At 40.9% G+C, this 16,884-nt stretch overlaps 1 protein-coding gene across 1 annotated transcript in view; it reads right to left on the bottom strand.

Moving 5' to 3' along the window:
* Positions 1–6: 6 nt before the first annotated feature.
* The window catches only part of dok4 (docking protein 4), a gene marked incomplete at its 3' end in the record, with an annotated part of 38,787 nt that continues 21,909 nt past the window's right edge, over positions 7–16,884 (bottom strand). Inside the window, exons 2-9 of the mRNA XM_008310688.3 lie at positions 15,607–15,952; positions 5,465–5,586; positions 5,261–5,361; positions 3,968–4,087; positions 1,530–1,719; positions 607–745; positions 405–522; positions 7–143 (exon numbers count right to left, since the gene is read on the bottom strand). Of these exons, the coding sequence (XP_008308910.2) occupies positions 7–143; positions 405–522; positions 607–745; positions 1,530–1,719; positions 3,968–4,087; positions 5,261–5,361; positions 5,465–5,586; positions 15,607–15,672 (993 nt within the window). The remainder of the gene's footprint in view (positions 144–404; positions 523–606; positions 746–1,529; positions 1,720–3,967; positions 4,088–5,260; positions 5,362–5,464; positions 5,587–15,606; positions 15,953–16,884) is intronic.

Raw genomic sequence — 16,884 nt, 5'->3', positions numbered from 1 at the left:
AGGGCACAGTCCAGGGTAGGTGGAATAATGTGCGAGAGAGTTGGTGTGTAGATGTGGCAGGGAGCGTTCGTGTGTGTTGGCCAGAGGCAGCGTGTCATGGCGGTCAGGAGGCAGACAGGTGGAGAGAAGGTCGTCTTCTGATCCTACGGCCAAAAGAAGAAACGCAGTCGTTACTGCAGCACAGGGTGAACATGTGCATGTAGTTATGTATAGTTTACATTTACAAATATATTCTTTTCATTGTTTATAAAAGAAAAAAACACTTTCTGACTTTCTGTCCTTAAAATATTTTTTATATTTAGTTCAATCAAGGAACATTCAATTCTCCAGGTTGAGATGGGTTTAATAATGTGGAATAATGTGGTTGTTGTTGTTAAGGATCTCTGTTCTGGTGCGGAGCTTACCAGAACCGTGGTCCATGCTGTTCTGGTTTCCAGTGATGTGGTGCCAGTAAGCTGATCGGGGCAGTATGGCTGTGGGTGTGCAGGGGTAGGATCCAGACTCTGAGCTCTTAGACATCAACTGTGAGAGGAAAAGAGAAAAATATATCAATTTATTGAAGATTAAATAAACTCTTCCGCAGATGATCAATATTTTCTCACTGACTCTGTGATTTTTCTCCATCTCCAGCAGGACTTTCTTGTGCTGCTCTGCAATGGCCAGTGTGGAGGAGTGGACCCTCTGGTAGATCTGCTCTCCTTCTCTGGTCTGGAAGGTGTAGAGTCCTTCACCACTGTCACACATCCTGCACACAACAGCAGCCCAGAGTGAGGCGACAGCACAGAGCGGTGGTCACTACAGTGTTAAGAAGTAGGCCCTCTGTTGGTGATGTAAACAACAGCAGCAACACTGCCATTACTACAGTGTCTATCAACGTAGTGTCAGTTCGTTTAGGACACTACCATTACTACAGTATCTATCAACGTAGTGTCAGTTCGTTTAGTTCACAGTTATACCAAACTTTAAAAAAATGTTAGGTTGTTATATTTTAACAAATAATACAAGTAGTTTCAATAGCTTAGTATCGTTTTAAATACACTTGCTCTCCTATCCACCTAGTGTGAGAATAGTTAGACATGACCAGTAGAGGGCGCGCTTGCTATTTCTATCTGCGGCTGCATACATACATAAACACATGCACGAACATCCAGTGTTCTCTGAATTGACCCAGTCACAGTTCTTCAGGTTTCAGCTAATCTATTGAATCGATTCATTTACAGCGGAACAAAAGCTTTGTCTCCCTCTGTGGGTGAGTGAGTGTGTGACACAGATGAGCTGCTGATGACTAAGGTTTTCTTTGCAGCTTTTCTTCCCTTTATAGACCTAGTTATTTATATATTTAACTGGAAAATCAAAAAACGTTATCCACAGCCAAGTTGCTATTGGTTTTTTTATCTTTACTGAAGAGACATACGTATCGTCTCAATAACATTTTCTATAGAGTGTTTTAATGGAAGATAAAGCAGCTTTTTCTTTTCTGGCAAAGAATTAAGGCTCCCCCTGGTGGCCGGTTACCACCATTATCTCACCTTCCAGCTTCAAAGGTAAATCGTGTAGCATCGCGTCCGTAGCGCCTCAGAGAGCAGAGCGGCCACGTGACCAGTTTAGTGCGAGGGTTGTGAATGTCCCACAGGTAAATGTTTTCATGGGTGATCTGCATCATACACTCTCCGTAGATGTCCAGGTTGGGACAAGGGAGGAGGAATACGTTGAAACGCTCTAGGGGAGTCAAGAAAAGACAGGAAACAAAATGAAAGACTTTTTGTCACCTTGTCCTGAGTCGTGATTGTTCAAACAAAATGGGAACTGAAAAGTTCAAGACACAGTGAGTCCTGTTATAGGAAACATGTTCATGTTGCATTGCATTTGAAATCATATCTTTTGTACACTTGATAGAAACAAAAGCGTATTTTATTGTCCTAAAAGATTCAGTTTTTACCTTCTCAGCTGCATTTGCAGAACTTGTGAACACCAGTTAGACCAATCATATAATTTCTTTTCTTTTCTTTTTGTCTACTACCATAGGTGGCTCCAACTTCACTTCAGATTTGTGCCCGTTTTATTTGAGTTCATAAAAACAAGGTGAAAATCACAGGTTTTCCCAACAGGAATCAAAAAGTGTTTGCTCCACCATTACATCATCTGAAGGAGCAACAGGTTACGAAGCTGCAGGCAGAACTGGAGGGAGAAACTAAGGCAGAGCGGTGAATGAAGACTGACTCGTGGTCTTCTAAAGACAACAGTGTCTGGGACTGTGGGATTTCAGTAGAAAGTTGTGACATACAGTGCTGTATTCATCAAACCTCCGTCTCACTTTTCCGTCTGCCTCACCAGCCCGTGTCATGTCGCCCTCTCAGGGTAATAAGACGTTTTATACATGGGACAGAAATCACATTAAAACCCACTTCACTGCATCATTTCATCTGAAGCACTCTGTTAAACAGGCAGATGATAAAAACCAGCAATATAAAAAAGTCAAATAAAAATTAAAAAGGTACAAGATAACAACATTTAGGGAGGCAGAAATATAAAGTTAAAATAAGATTAAGTCATGAAGTGTTTTATGATCAAAAAAAATGAAGGGCCTTTAAGGACATCAAAGTTCTGCTGACTTTCTCTGAGCTGGTCATTTCAGAGTCAGTCCTGCAGTACCCACAGGTGACCACAAAAGTACTTAAAGATAAATATATATATATATATATGTATGAATATATACAGTTGATATATATAAATATATATTATGGCATCCTTTAGGAAATGAATCCTTGAATATATGGAATGAACCTCTGAATATATATATAGGCATTCTTTAGGAAATTAATCCTTGAATATATGTAATGAACCTCTGAATATATATATATGTGTGTACATACATATACAGTATATGCATACATACACATATATTTATACATATATATTTACACATATATACTGTATGTGTGTGTATGTGTTTGAGATATGTTTGTCTTTAGGATTAGAATAAAGTAATTTAGAAAAATTCAATTTTCCTCTGAAACAATCAAATATACTTACACACATATATATAGAGTCTTTAGTAAAGTATTCCTCTGCAGAGCCTCTGTAATTCTAGATGAAGTAGAATATCATCAGGCTCCGTGTCCAACGGCTCTGTGGACCTCAGACCTGGTCACGGCATCTGCTCTGGGTTTTAGTTTCACCAAACAACCATTAGCAGCCGGGGAGCCTGTCTGTGAGCACAGACACTTGAGTTGTTCCTCAATCACGGATCTGAAACAGTTGCTCGGCTCACACGACGACCCGTCCTCTGGCTCTGAGGCCGGGACATGAGTGATGAGTGTGAGTTTAATTTTCTGGATTTCTCTGCCTCACACTGAGCGAACAGTGCAGTGCAAAGTCTCGCAGCTTCGCTCTGAGCTTTTTTCTACCTTGGATTTTTATTTTGTGCTGACTACTGTGCTGTGAGTAAGGTGTGAAATAAACTAGTGATTATGCCCAGCGCTCCCTGCAGGTGAGATTAAGAAAGAGGAAAAAGGGTTTATTTAAATTGATTCTAAAAAGAGTGTGTGTGTGTGTGTGTGTGTGTGTGTGTGTTAGGTTGGGTAAACTCTTGACCAAATTCTCTTAAACCTCTTAAATATTTAAGACCATCATTATACACTGTGGGGTACTCCTCATCACCTAGCAAACGTGTCAAACTCAAGGCCCGTGGACCAAAAGTGGCCCGCCAAGTCATTTTGTGTGGCCCACGGGAGCTTTAAAAAAGCATTTAATTGCCTCAAATGCTACCGAGTTTCTTGACCTGATAAATTAAAATGATCATTTTTTTTTTTTGTACACACTGTAAATGTATAATGTTTGTAAATTAAATAAATAAAACATTTATTAATACGTTACGGACTAGTGACATTTGTGCAGTCTTACAGTAACAACCGGCCCTTCGTTAGGAACTGCATTTCAAATGTGTGTGTGAATGTGTGTGTTTTACCTGTGTGCTCACACTGGACTCCTGCAGCCAGCAGGTCGGGCTCCCCCATACTGATGTCATTAAGTCTGGTCCCCAGACACTCGATTGACAAGGTCTTGAACCAATCTTCTGCCTCCAGCTCTGAAGAGGAAGAGAGAGTGGGAGAGAGACAGAGAGAGTGAGGGAGAGACAGAGAGTGAGGGAGACAGACGATGTAATGCTCCTGTCATCTTGTCATACAGTTACAGTAATTTAACTGGATATTCTCTCTTTCTCCCTTCCCTTAAAACTCCATTACAGACCCTCACATGAACCTCAGGCACGAGTCCACAGATGATGCTGTGAAAACAGTACCAACTACTTCCTGTATGTGCTTTAATATACCACATAAATACTTTATTCAAATCCTAGGATCAGTTTTTTTTCTCTCTCTCTCTCTCTCTTTACTGAAACACCCATCCTGGCAGTACTTCACTGCAGTGTCGCTACCAATAATCTGCCTTGAAGTGTTGGTGACTCACTGCCTGCTGTTGCTGCCTGCTGACAGTGACAGCAGCAGCATGGGGAGTTGGACTGACTACCCCCCCATTCCTGCCCCTGATGAAACTTTAAACAGCATCATACTTTACTGTAAATAACACAGAGGACGCATTAATTACGGCTGCTCCCCAGAGAACCTGTGTACACTGTAGTCACAAACACAGACGCTCCGTAGGAGGTACAGACTGGTGTGTTCCACTGACGCTCGAAGTTTCTTTTTTTTTTCCCAGACAGTTGCAGCAGCTGAAAAAATAACTTTTTTTTTTCACATACTTTTTTTAACCACTTCCTGGTCATCAGCAAAAAGGAACATTCAGTCATTTCCAGAGCCTCCCCAGATCTGTGCACTAACTCTAAATTGTGACAACACAAACAGGTATTCATGTAGCTTCTACAGCTAGCTAGACCTGAAAAAACCTTTATAAAACCAATATAGCAGTTTTTTCTCCAATTATAATGTAAAAAATATATTTTCTAGGGATGTCAGATAATATCGATATTATCGGCTCGATATTAGTATAATTATCTGTAAGAATCGTTATCGGTTTTTCCTCCGATAATGAAAACCCGATAATGCTATGCTTGGGTTTTGTCAAATGATGTGTGCCCTAGAAGTGAGAAGTGAGATAGTTTTGGGGATAAACGGCTGTATATGACAGAGAAAGTCACTAGATGGCAGCATTGCAGTTCATTTAATTATTCTATTTTAATAATCAGGGGATTGTATTGGTGCCAGCAACTCATGATTCATTCACGTGTGTGTCTATTTATTACCTGATTCACACGTGAAGGTGCGTGACGTGTCGTCCGTGAACACAATGGCCACGGCTTGTCTCTTGGTGTCACGAGGCAGCCGTGTGACGCTCCTCACGTTACTGATATCTATCAAAAAGTAAGTCGATAATAAAGTTACCAGGTTCAGGGCTGACTTTTCTGACAGGATGTGTCATCAAATATACATGTATGATTGTACGACACTCTCCGTGTCTCACCTTCGGACTGGCTCTGACGTAGGCGGTCTTCTCGTCGGGATATTTCTCCAAGCGACGCGGTCCTTTACTGGATGACTTTTTAAACACCAGCCAACAGCGCCGATAGATCTGAAAGACACAGACACACACAGACACACCCGCAAATACACAGACATACACACCAGTTAACGAAAAGCAGTGGGAGTTTTAGTCGCTCTGGTCAATAAAAGCTCCCCCTGTGTGCTGAGAACAGTATCACCGTTTCAGAAATGTATTTATGCCTTTAATAAGGAACAACTCACTGCAACACTTAAGGCAGAAAGTTTCCTTTAAAAAAAAACTATTACATTACACCCAGACCAACTCACTGCAACACAAGACAGAAAGTTTCCTTTAAAAAAAACTATTACATTACACCCAGACATTTTCTCCAAAAACACTTTTACAAAGCAAGTAAACACATTTTATACAACAAAAAATGTTTCTTTAATGTAACTCAGATAAATATTATAATAAAGCTTAACAACATATGTTAAAGAACTTTTAAAAAACCACGCTGTAGTAGGTGTAAACATTGGGGTATTGTTATAAACACGAACCACCAGTAGGAGGTTTTACAACTCCACCAAAAGAACATGGTCTAAATCAACCAGCAGGGGGCAATATATATAGTATCTCTGGAGAGGCAGAGTATAAACTGTTGGCAAAAGATTTAATGAGCAAAAACGACGTGTTAATTATTCATGCTCAGCATTAATGAAGCCGTCTTGCATTAAATTCAAAAGTTCGGGAGTTTATACATGGAAAAGTTAAAAAGTTCTGTCCAAAAATTATTTATTTATTTTTTACTGTTTTTCTTACTGTAACCTGTTCTTTTGAATAATTTTGTCTTTAATATAAACAACCCGTGAACTCACCTCGATGAGTTGCATTCATAACACCCCCTGCAGGTGAGGACAGGGAGCTGCATTTGTTCCACATTCTCTCTTGTACATGAATGGACTACGGTGTAATGCACCAAGCTGAACAGCACGAATTAAAAATGTATTTTTTACAGCAGAAAGTAAAATAAAAATGATGCTTAAATGAGGCACTATTTTTCATCACGCTCAAGTCTGAAGTTTTCACTTACTGTCACAACAGATTATTATTATTATTATTATTATGACATTTAAAAATGACAAAATTCATGAGTCGGTGAAAAATACTTTATTGTCCTTGAGGCAAATGTGTAATGAAGGAGGAAAAACACCCAAACCATTAGTGAAAAAGCCTTTGTTTATTTCATTGAAGTCTGAGGTCGCAGTAATACCATGTCTGTTGTAATATCCTCATTTCATGTGCTTTCATGTGAGAACAGCCCCCCCTGGAATGACAGTCGCTCCAAACTGCTCCACATCAGCGTCATCTTTGAAGCTACGAGAAGGGAGCAATTAGCATTTTCTGTCCTCCCGCTCCCCCCCCCCTCCGTCTCCTCTCTTTAACTTCACCGAGCACTTCTCGCAGTAAGTTGGTCTGCTGGGAGTTGAGAGAATGGAGACATGGAAAAGATGAAGAGCAGGAAGGAGGAGGGAGACGATGACAACGGTGGAGAGTGTGTTTCAATGTTTCAATGTTTTATACATCACACACTCTCTGCTGACAACCCTCCTGCCCCCCCTCGCACCCCCCCGGCCAGCCCCCACTGTAGTATTCCAACTCTTCATCATTTGTTTCCATTAAATCCAGCCGCCAACGCCCTCCATCAGATTGCCTGAGACAACCGTCACGTGACGCAAATGTTGAATCTGTCGACTTGAGTAAGACAACGCGGCTGAAAAGGTGTCAAAAGGAATTAATGATCGCACTACAGGGTCTGGACGGTGGTCTGAGAGAGAGAGATGAATTTAGAAAGATGCAAAGCAGTGGAGACGGGGATAATCACAAAATCCAAGAGAGCGCCAGTCCTACTGCAGTTAGGATACAAACTGATGGTTCACGGCTGAAAATACGGTCACCTCAGCTGTATGAAGTTTCTCTACATTTCTTAAAAGTACAATAGTTTTAAAATGTAAACAAAAACAGCTCCCCAACTGTGAAAACTGAGATCTGAACCCAGCTTCATGTAAACCTCAAGCTGCAGCACTACAATCAGACATGTTTTCAACGTTATCACACATCCATAGTAATGGAAAATCATTCTGACGCTGTCTCCACTCATTTTCTCTACGTACCATCGTCATCACGCTGATTTGTTTTTTAAAGGTTGACATGTTACAAACAGAGGTCGTCTGTAGGTCTTGTCAGATACAGTACTTGTAGCAGCTGACATTTATCAGCAAGCAGAAAAAAACAAGTCCAAACTCCAACCCCAAATGACCAAACATAAGAATCCAATTTCCTCCAAAGACTTTGAACAGTCAAAAATGTCTGGCTGCTGCATTTCTTCATTTACGTTGGGATTAAAATATGGATCTCCGCATGTGTTTGTAGAGCTGGGTAATCTATTCAAATATCTAACACCAGTTAACGCTCTAATCTCTGTCCTCTGCCTTTATATTGTGGGAGGATCGACTCAGTATCAATCCCCACACAGCGTGACTTATTACTGTCAGATTACCACCGTCTTTCTCAGCAGCGCAATCACGTCTGAGCACAACAGATCGATCAACGCAGCCTCTGGGATCGCTGCGTCCCTCGATGCCCACGCTCCCCACGGACATCATTAGAGTTTGATCTGATTCTTATCTCACCTGCTTCATTAACCTTTTGTCAGTCACCTCCTCAAAAAACCCACAGCCCATAATTTCCTTCAGCACCGAGTGGCTCGCTCTGTTATTAGTCTAGCTGCTATTTCGGGCGGTGACTTTGGCCTGCTTGTCTCATACACGGCAAGGTCAGCACAAACAGCTACCAAGATAATGATGTTGAACGATCCTCTGGGCGTTTCCTTTATCAAAGTGGAGGAGTAAACACAGGCAAAAGTCATTTCAGTGTGTCACATCATTATTTCATCGGGTGTGGGTGTCGGAACTTTGCGGCGCATCACTGAGCAACAGCTAATGCCTTTTTAACAGAAGCGTAATCACAGCATCTGCACAGGACAGTGAAGAAAGCGCTGATCGCAGATGTTACACTCATCATCGCCGCCCAGGGAACGTGACTGCAGGTAAGGCGCGGAAAATGTCACGCCACCGAGGTGTCGTCGTCCGAGTGTTTGCAAGAGGGAGCCGTTGGGCAGGAGTTTGAGGCAAATGCTTCAGAAACATTTGAAGTTGACCTTGGATATCTCCTGACAGTGATTTTATATGATAAACTTTTACTGGGACATGTCCAGCTAGGCCTCCGTAGCATGTAGCATGTGCTACAGAGATTGATAAACTTTTACAAAACCAGAGTGGGACATGTCCAGCTAGGCCCCCGTAGCACGTAGCATGTGCTACAGAGACCTAGCTTGGAATTTACATGTATTTTTTAAATGAGAACTTTTAAACTTTGGAGCCATGGAAGATAACACAGAAAGTAACCTTTAACAAACTCAGAGGTGATGTTTGGTCTAGCTACTGATTATATCTGGGCTCTCCTGTTGCGAATGAAGCTAACTTGATCTTTTTTTTTTAGCTCCGTACTAGCGTCGAGGCTAATATTTCAGCTAACCTTCAGCTAGTTTACATACATTTTTCTACTGGTTAACTTTAGTGCAGACAACAACAATCAATGTGAGGGTTTACTAACAACACTATCACAGTCCTGGCAACAGAGAACACCACTTAATCACCACTTAATTAGGCAATAGTTAATTAAGTGTCAAACCCTGACAGCATCTGTTAAATTTAGGCTGTTTTCTAAAAGAAAAAAAAATGGAATGGAAACATCTGAACCAAGTGATCCATTCAGGGACCCAATGAATCATTTAATGCATTACTTACTAAGTGGTCATCAGCTCCATATAAATCATGGACTAATACATTCTGTGTAAATGTGTATTCATCAATAAAACCCTGTATAGAAATACAATTATAAATTTGGCAAACGCATCAACATTTCTTGGAAAACGATGGTGAAACATTTACGACTCGTCATAGACACCAGCAGTTTGTCGTGTAACAAAACCGTATAAACTCGTGTTCATCAAAGCCGTTGTTGTAGAACCCCCTAAGGTCTGCAGGAACATCAGTGAGGCAGGTGTAACGATAAGGCGAGTGTGTGCTGAGACTCTGCGTGTGTGGATGTTTCTTCTTTCCTTTGGACTTGTTGTTCCTGTGGAGATAAATTAATCATGACGCTCTCAGTGAAGCAGCACCCCCCGGAGGAGGACCAGAGCTGTTTAAGTCTCCTCTGCCCTCAGGATGGAGAGACCGGTGTAAGCCGCTCTTTGTATTCATCCCCTGGGCTCAGTTAGTTAAAAGAGCTCACCCTTAGGGGTTTCTGCATGTTTCTCTAGGACAAATCGGAGGTTTAGTAAGACTTTGTTAATGTTGCTGGCACTTCAACAATTAAACAATAATCTCAAGCTGGAAAACAGAATCGTCCTGATGAAGGACAGGACGCGAGCATTCACTGGGAAGAGGGGCAAAGAGAGATGAAGACGCACCGCGTGCAGCTAACGGAAATTAGTTTGACATCAAGCAAACAAGAAGTTTATGGTAAAATATTGATATAAATTATTGATATATGATATATACATACTTGATATAAAGCAAATTTAAAACACCAAAAAACAAAACAGATTTCCTTATTACTGATCTCTGGAAATCGAACTCTCAACTCTTTGTCAACAAAAATAGTTGCAACCACGTTCCTAATGGCGCCTCCTGTGGCAGCCTGTGTCAGTTGCAAGAGAGAAATAGCAGGAAGGAACCTATGTGGACTTTGTGTTTTTCTAATAATCATCTGCAAACATGATTGGCTGAACAGCGTCGAATATGGAGTTTCCTCTATGAGGGAGGAATTTTTTTTTTTTTAATCCAGCCTTTGTGTCTCGTCAAAACACTTAACTGTCAGCGGCTCATTCAAATGGGATAATGAATTCAGAACATTCTAATGTTCCTCTCTAACATGTCACAGTCACAGTGACCCGATCTCACTCGTGTCATCTTGACATCATCCCTCTTTAGTCGCTGCCTGTTGGTCAAGTGAAAGAATCATGCCAGTGCCCGGGGTTTTCCTATTTTTTCTTTCACTCTGTTCTATTTCTGCTGCCTTCAATGACTCAGTCTTTCCTGGATGCTGCTGGGCCTCCTCCATCCTCTTATATGACACCCATACATCCAGCCATGTTTTTTTTTTTTTTAGACCAACAGCAGATACCTAGTCAGCCTCCTGATTGACCTTCACATAAATTATCATTCCGTAGTCAGTCGTAGTCAAACATTTATATATATATATATATATAAAGTTCTTTAGTAGCAGGAACGACACCATGTTTGTGACATGGGCTTCAATATGACGTTCTAAAACAGCAAAGATCTCATTTATGGTTGAACGTTACCACAAAGTGGAGCACGACAAAAACAAAGAGTTTCAAAACAAATAAACTCACACCCAACCCACAATTAAAATATCAGTTAAAATAGAACAAAGGGTTTGAACACAGATCACACTGTGTAGGTACTACAAAAGTGCTCCAACAGAGGGCGTTCTAAGCACTGCTCAACTTTAGATACCTCCCTCCATTACAGTGGATTTGAAGTATTTGAAAATTGCAGTTTTCAAACACAGGTCTGTTGTTGTAAATACACAGACACAGGAAGGAACTACGTGTCTTTGTGCATCTGGTACTATTATATTTTTAGGCCCAAAAAACTGTTGTTGTTCTGATTTTCTCTACTAAGTGAGAGGGTATTTGATGTTCAAAATGTTGTTTGAGATAAGAATTGGAATCTTCCAAGGTCTAACACGTCATAAAATATTCTTCTGACTATTTAATGAAAACAGTGATGACCTTAACAAGTACTGCTAGCTTTGGGACAGTAATTATCAGGGTTTCCAACTATGTGAATTAAGCGCCGGTGACGGCCACTACTTCGTCGTTTCCGCAGCTGTTTCAGACTTGGGACAGATGCACAATAATAGTCAACCTGTTGCTGTTACTGTTCTGAAAATAATAAACATTTTAAGGGGTCTCAACCCACGGCTCAGTGTTTGGTTTATCAACGAACAATGTCTGAGGTGATTACAGTCCAGAAGTTTAACACCTCATAACGTTTAAGTGCTGTAGTCGTTTAACGACGGCTCCCGTCGTAACTTTATTTTTGAAATATCAAAGTAGCGCTGTGACTATGATGTCATAGATATACAGCTGGAGGAGAGGAAAATCTCTCTCGCTCTCTTTGTGTCCTGGTAAATGTAAATATCTCATAAGACATCATGAGACAGGTGACAGAAACAGGAACATCAGAGGTGCAAAATGAATCCTAGCGGAAACACTAGGAGTTGTGTTCGTGCATGATGAATGTCTAACATGATTCAATAATTCTCTCGGAGGGGAAGACGTTTTTATTTCTGCTGGAAAAAGACTAAAGTCTAACAGTGACGTCATTTTGTGAACAAATTTCAGCGTTGATATGGCTGTGAAGTCGTTTTGTTTTTCTGTCTGCTAACGCTGCACCAACAGGGTGAGTTAACGTTACGTTAACGGAGCTCAGACAGACAGATGCGTCGGAGAAGTGCTCCCCAAAGCTGGAGAATTGTGATATAATTTAACGTTTATGACCTTGCAAATGTAAATTTATGCTTGGCAGTCCATCAGTTTGAGTACACACGTCACATAAAACCAACGATTCAGTCAGCAGAAATAGAGATCGGTAAACACGGAAGCCGATGACGGCATAAAGAAATGAAAGTGTGAATAATGTTGATAGTGAAGTGGAGGAAATGTGAAAGAGTAGTGGTTAGAGCACTGACTCCTACTTTATGTTTGTTTTTTCGGAGGAAATGTGAAAGAGTAGTGCAGCAGAATGGAACGGCCGTTGGTTTGAGAACTGACTCCTACTTTATGTTTGTTTTTTCCCAGCTATCAGGGATTTTACTTTTAAAAAATCAAGTGAAGTTCCATTTTACAGACTAAAATAGATCTTTGAAAAAAACTTCTTTATCTAGTGTTAGCACCAAAAACTGTGAATGGCAGTTGAATCTTGACGCTGTGTATTTATTGAGCAATTTCCAAGCGTCTGGCTGGATGGAGCTAATGTTATATTGTAAGCAGTGATAACAGAGGAGACCAAACTATCTCACCGTATTGTGAGCCGCTGAGCCGACATACATTGATTTTTAGTCACATGAAAAATGTTTAGTTGAAAATCCAAATATTCCACCACCTGAGCCTGACAGTGTGTTTGATGTGTTTACAACTATTCCCTTGGTTTGGACAAAAGCAGATGGAACAGAATTCTGATTTTTACAGGTTCTGACATTGTCCTGTAGATATCTGAACTTTAAATATGAACACAGGCACAGAGCCTTTTGTACATACAGATGGAGCATTTGCTGTATTGTATAACAGTGGTCCCCAACCCCCGGGTCGTGGACCGGCACCGGTCCGTGGGTCAATTGGTGTACCTACATTATTTTCATTTTATTTCTTATCTAATTCTGAACGATCTTTTATTATTATTTATCTGGATTTTCTCCGCGAAATCTGTCCATGACTCACACTTGATACGTGTCCATTTCAATCCCTGCCATCAGTCCAGTGGTTCAGACACAGTGTGAATGTTTAATCTACTTAGCAGGATGTCAAACAAAATATACTGAACGTCCTGTGACACGGGAACAAGAGTAATGCTTGTCTGCTGTGGCCACTGCTGTTGGTGGAGCTGCCAATGACAGTATATACAGTAAAGGACCTTAAAACTCTGTACTGGCCCAGTCATATATTACACTGTAAATGGGGTCTTTACAACACGTCTGCACCGCCGTTTTAATTCATTATTACACAATTTAATTTAGAAAATGTAGANCGTCGTAATTTTAGCCGAAGGAAGGAGGCGCTCTGACCTCCGTCCACTGAAGTAATCGTCACTGTGGCCAAATTATTCACAACGCACTTGGCCCATGAGCTCCCCGGGATCCTCTGACTCCAAGACACTCAGTCCAAGCTCTCTGCTGTGGACAGGTTGGCTCTGGATCGTGGTCACAGACCAGGGCTTTTCCAAAATCTTTGGAAAGTTATTGTTCTGGTTTTTTTTAGATGCTTTAGGTCAGAGGTCGTCAACTGTATTTGTCAGAGGGTAGATATTTGGCAGATGTTTTCTGGACAGACACAGACACGGTTTGGTGGGTCAAATTCGGCCCACGGCCCACCAGTTGATGATCACTGCTTTAGAGCGTTACGTTCTTACAACAAGACCAGTCGAATGTCTTCATTAACACGAGTTGAGTTGGGATTAAAGGAAAGTCAAAAGTCGAAGTCAACTTTATTGTCAGATATGCCGTATATATTAGACATATGGCACAAATGACAAAAAGGCAAAAAATATAATAAACCCTTCAACCCACATCAATGAACAGGTACTTTGTACTTTAGACGAAACATGAGGGCCCCACTTCAAAGGATCAACCATCAAACCAGAGCCTGGTATTTGAGTTATGGCCTGTCTAGTTGACGTGGAGATGTGTCCTCGGGCCAAAGTACTAGAAGTTGGAGTGCAGTCGGCATGTGAACGGGCGTCACACGTCCTATCTACAGGGTGGCGTGTGTGAGGAGATACGTTGGGTGACTATGTGACAGACCAGTACGGGTCACATGGTTCCTGACAAATATCACTGAAACCTCCTTATTTAACCAATGGTGAACTTCAACCTTTAACCTCTCACTACAATTAGCTGGAGGCCACAGACGCACAGTCTGGACAAAGACAGGTTTGGTCACATCGTATTTTCACATCAACTTTGTGTCAGCAAGGAATTTCATGGGACTTTGTGACATCGTGTTTGCGGCAAACGCTGCTGCAGCTCTTTAACTGTTGAAGTCTCAGGCTCAGACGTCAACTCCTTAAATCACATCATGTCTGATTTATACCACGACAGAGGATTTAGCACTTTTTTAATCCTTTGTGGTTCCATTAATAAATGTCCAGATATGTGGATCAAAATGATAATCTATCCATACATGGAGACAACGATATACATTTAGATGTAGATCAAAAGTGTCAAGTAAAAAAAAAAAAAAAAAGCTATGACAAATCAAATTTTCATTCCTTATACTGTGACAATGAGGGCGCTCTAGAGAAGGAAAATTCAATTTGGCTTTATCTCAGCCTTTAGGCAAACACTTCTTTTTTTTTTTTTTTACCAAACTCTCTGTGGTTTGAAAAAATAAAAAGGCAAAGACAAACGTTCTAGATTTATATATTGCCCAAGGAAACTGGTTTATATCGAACCTGGACCTGAATTATGTATCACTTCCTGATGTTAGTATCAAATTTATCTCACCAGAGAGGGCGGTAAACTACAAGACTTGTTCCCCATTTCATCATTGGGTCAAGTCTGCTGTGACAGTAATATAGAGGCCGAGGAAAAATTCTTGGCACAGTTTCACCAAATTCTAAGGTACAGGGAAAACAAAAAAAAACTTTCTGAACTCCAGTCAAATACAAAAAATGTTATTAAGACCAATGCAGTCTGATGTATGGTCTTCTGTTATTGTAAATCAGGATGTAATCATTCAAACGTCCAGCTCTATGTGGCGTTTTTTTGGCATTTCGATTTGTCTCTATTTCTGGGTGGTGTGAGATTTTTAAAAATTTAAAAAACCTTTGGTCGATACAGTAGGACTCAGAGTTTGTTTAAAGTGACCCCTGTCAGTCAGCTTTGGTATTGCATCCGTGGGTTTCTACCAAAATAATTGAAAACAAATCTCCAATGACTGTAAAAGCAATATGTCTGTGGAGATTCTCATTCATTCAGGTCATGTTATCCTTGTAAAGTTCATTCATCCAGGTCATGTTATCCAAAGAGTTTAATTGTAAGAAACTGGAGCTTGAAAGATGTTTCCTCCACTAGGGTTCCCTCTTACATCAACCACCTTTGACCACTAGGGTTCCCTCTTACATCAACCAGAAACTGATGAAGTTCAAGCTCCAAGAAGAAGACCAGTTTCTTACAACTAAACTCTCTGGACTGTAAGAGTAGGTTCTCTAAAAACAAAAAACAAAAACACCGACTCACCCCAAGCTTGCGGCTGCGCATGCGAACGTAGCCCTGCTTAACGATGTCGTTGAAGTTGGTAGCCATCTTAGGAGGATGAGTGACCAGCTGACTGGGGTTGTGGAGACCATCCAGATCCTTTCCTGCCTCGGCCAGGTCTTTGCCTTTTTGTGCCTTGTGTGTAGTCTGTCTGTGTCAATCTGAACTCTGTTTCTGGTCCTTCAGAATAAACGTCCTTACATTTTTGCCGCTCCTTCTGTTTCCCTGGATTTCTCCTTTGTTGACTATTCCGTCCTTTACTCCACTTCTGCTGCTCCTCGGACGTGTTCTTTGGTTCAGTCTTCTGTCTTCTTCTTGTGTGGCATTTCTAAGAAATTGAAAAGAACAAAACATCACATTAATGTACAGCGTGCTGTGTGCACAGGTTGATTATATTTACGATCATAAATAAATGATCCACATAAATGATTTATTTAGCAGTGGGAAGGAAAACATCATTATCCATTTTTAATGTGCCACACACAGTTCCAGTATGAAGATAAGAATTCAGGGTTTTATTAACTCAGACTTTCAGGCATTTTGAACAGCTTTGATCCATGTTTATATATCACACCTTCAACCAAACCTGAGTAGAAAGGAATTTCATTTTAGTTTTCTGGTGAGGCAGTGAAGCAGGTTGATGTTAAATAGAGGATACACTGACAGTATTTGGGTTTGTTTTTTTTACCAAATGTCCTAGAACTTTGAATTTCACTCATGTGTTTTTGTTGTTTTTTCCAAACTGCAAAACTGCACTTGGAAAAAGTTGTGGTTGCCAAGTTTTTAGAGTGAGAGGAAGTGGTTTTATCAACAAAAAAGAGTGAACCCCTCCTCCCCCCGAAAACATTTAAAAAAAAAAACTAAACTTATCTTTATTTGTCATCCCCCTCCACATTATGAGATGGTCTGGACCTGTACGGCTCGTCTATGAGTGAGTAAGAAAACTGATGTGGTTGGTGTATATAATATTTGGGCTGTGGTCCTAACCAAGAGGGAACATCAGTTGGAGACTTTGCTTCTGGATTTTTGCAGTTTTTCTTTTCAGTATTTGACTTTTAAAGAAGAATTCATCAGAGGACCTTAAATCTATCTGTGCTGCCCCTGGGGGCGGGGAGAGGGTATTGACGTCCTAGAACTTATTGACTGAGCCAAAACATCCCAAAGGCCGGTCCATCACAGAACCATGAATCGTTTACGATCACAACTAGAGCTAATTAGGATTTGCACAACTCCCCCCCCCCCCCCCCCCCCCCTCCCCCC

This window comes from Cynoglossus semilaevis, chromosome 5, assembly GCF_000523025.1.
Source record: "Cynoglossus semilaevis isolate Cse_v1.0 chromosome 5, Cse_v1.0, whole genome shotgun sequence".
NCBI classification, from domain to species: Eukaryota; Metazoa; Chordata; class Actinopteri; order Pleuronectiformes; family Cynoglossidae; genus Cynoglossus; species Cynoglossus semilaevis.
This window is presented reverse-complemented; position numbering and strand designations above follow the sequence as displayed.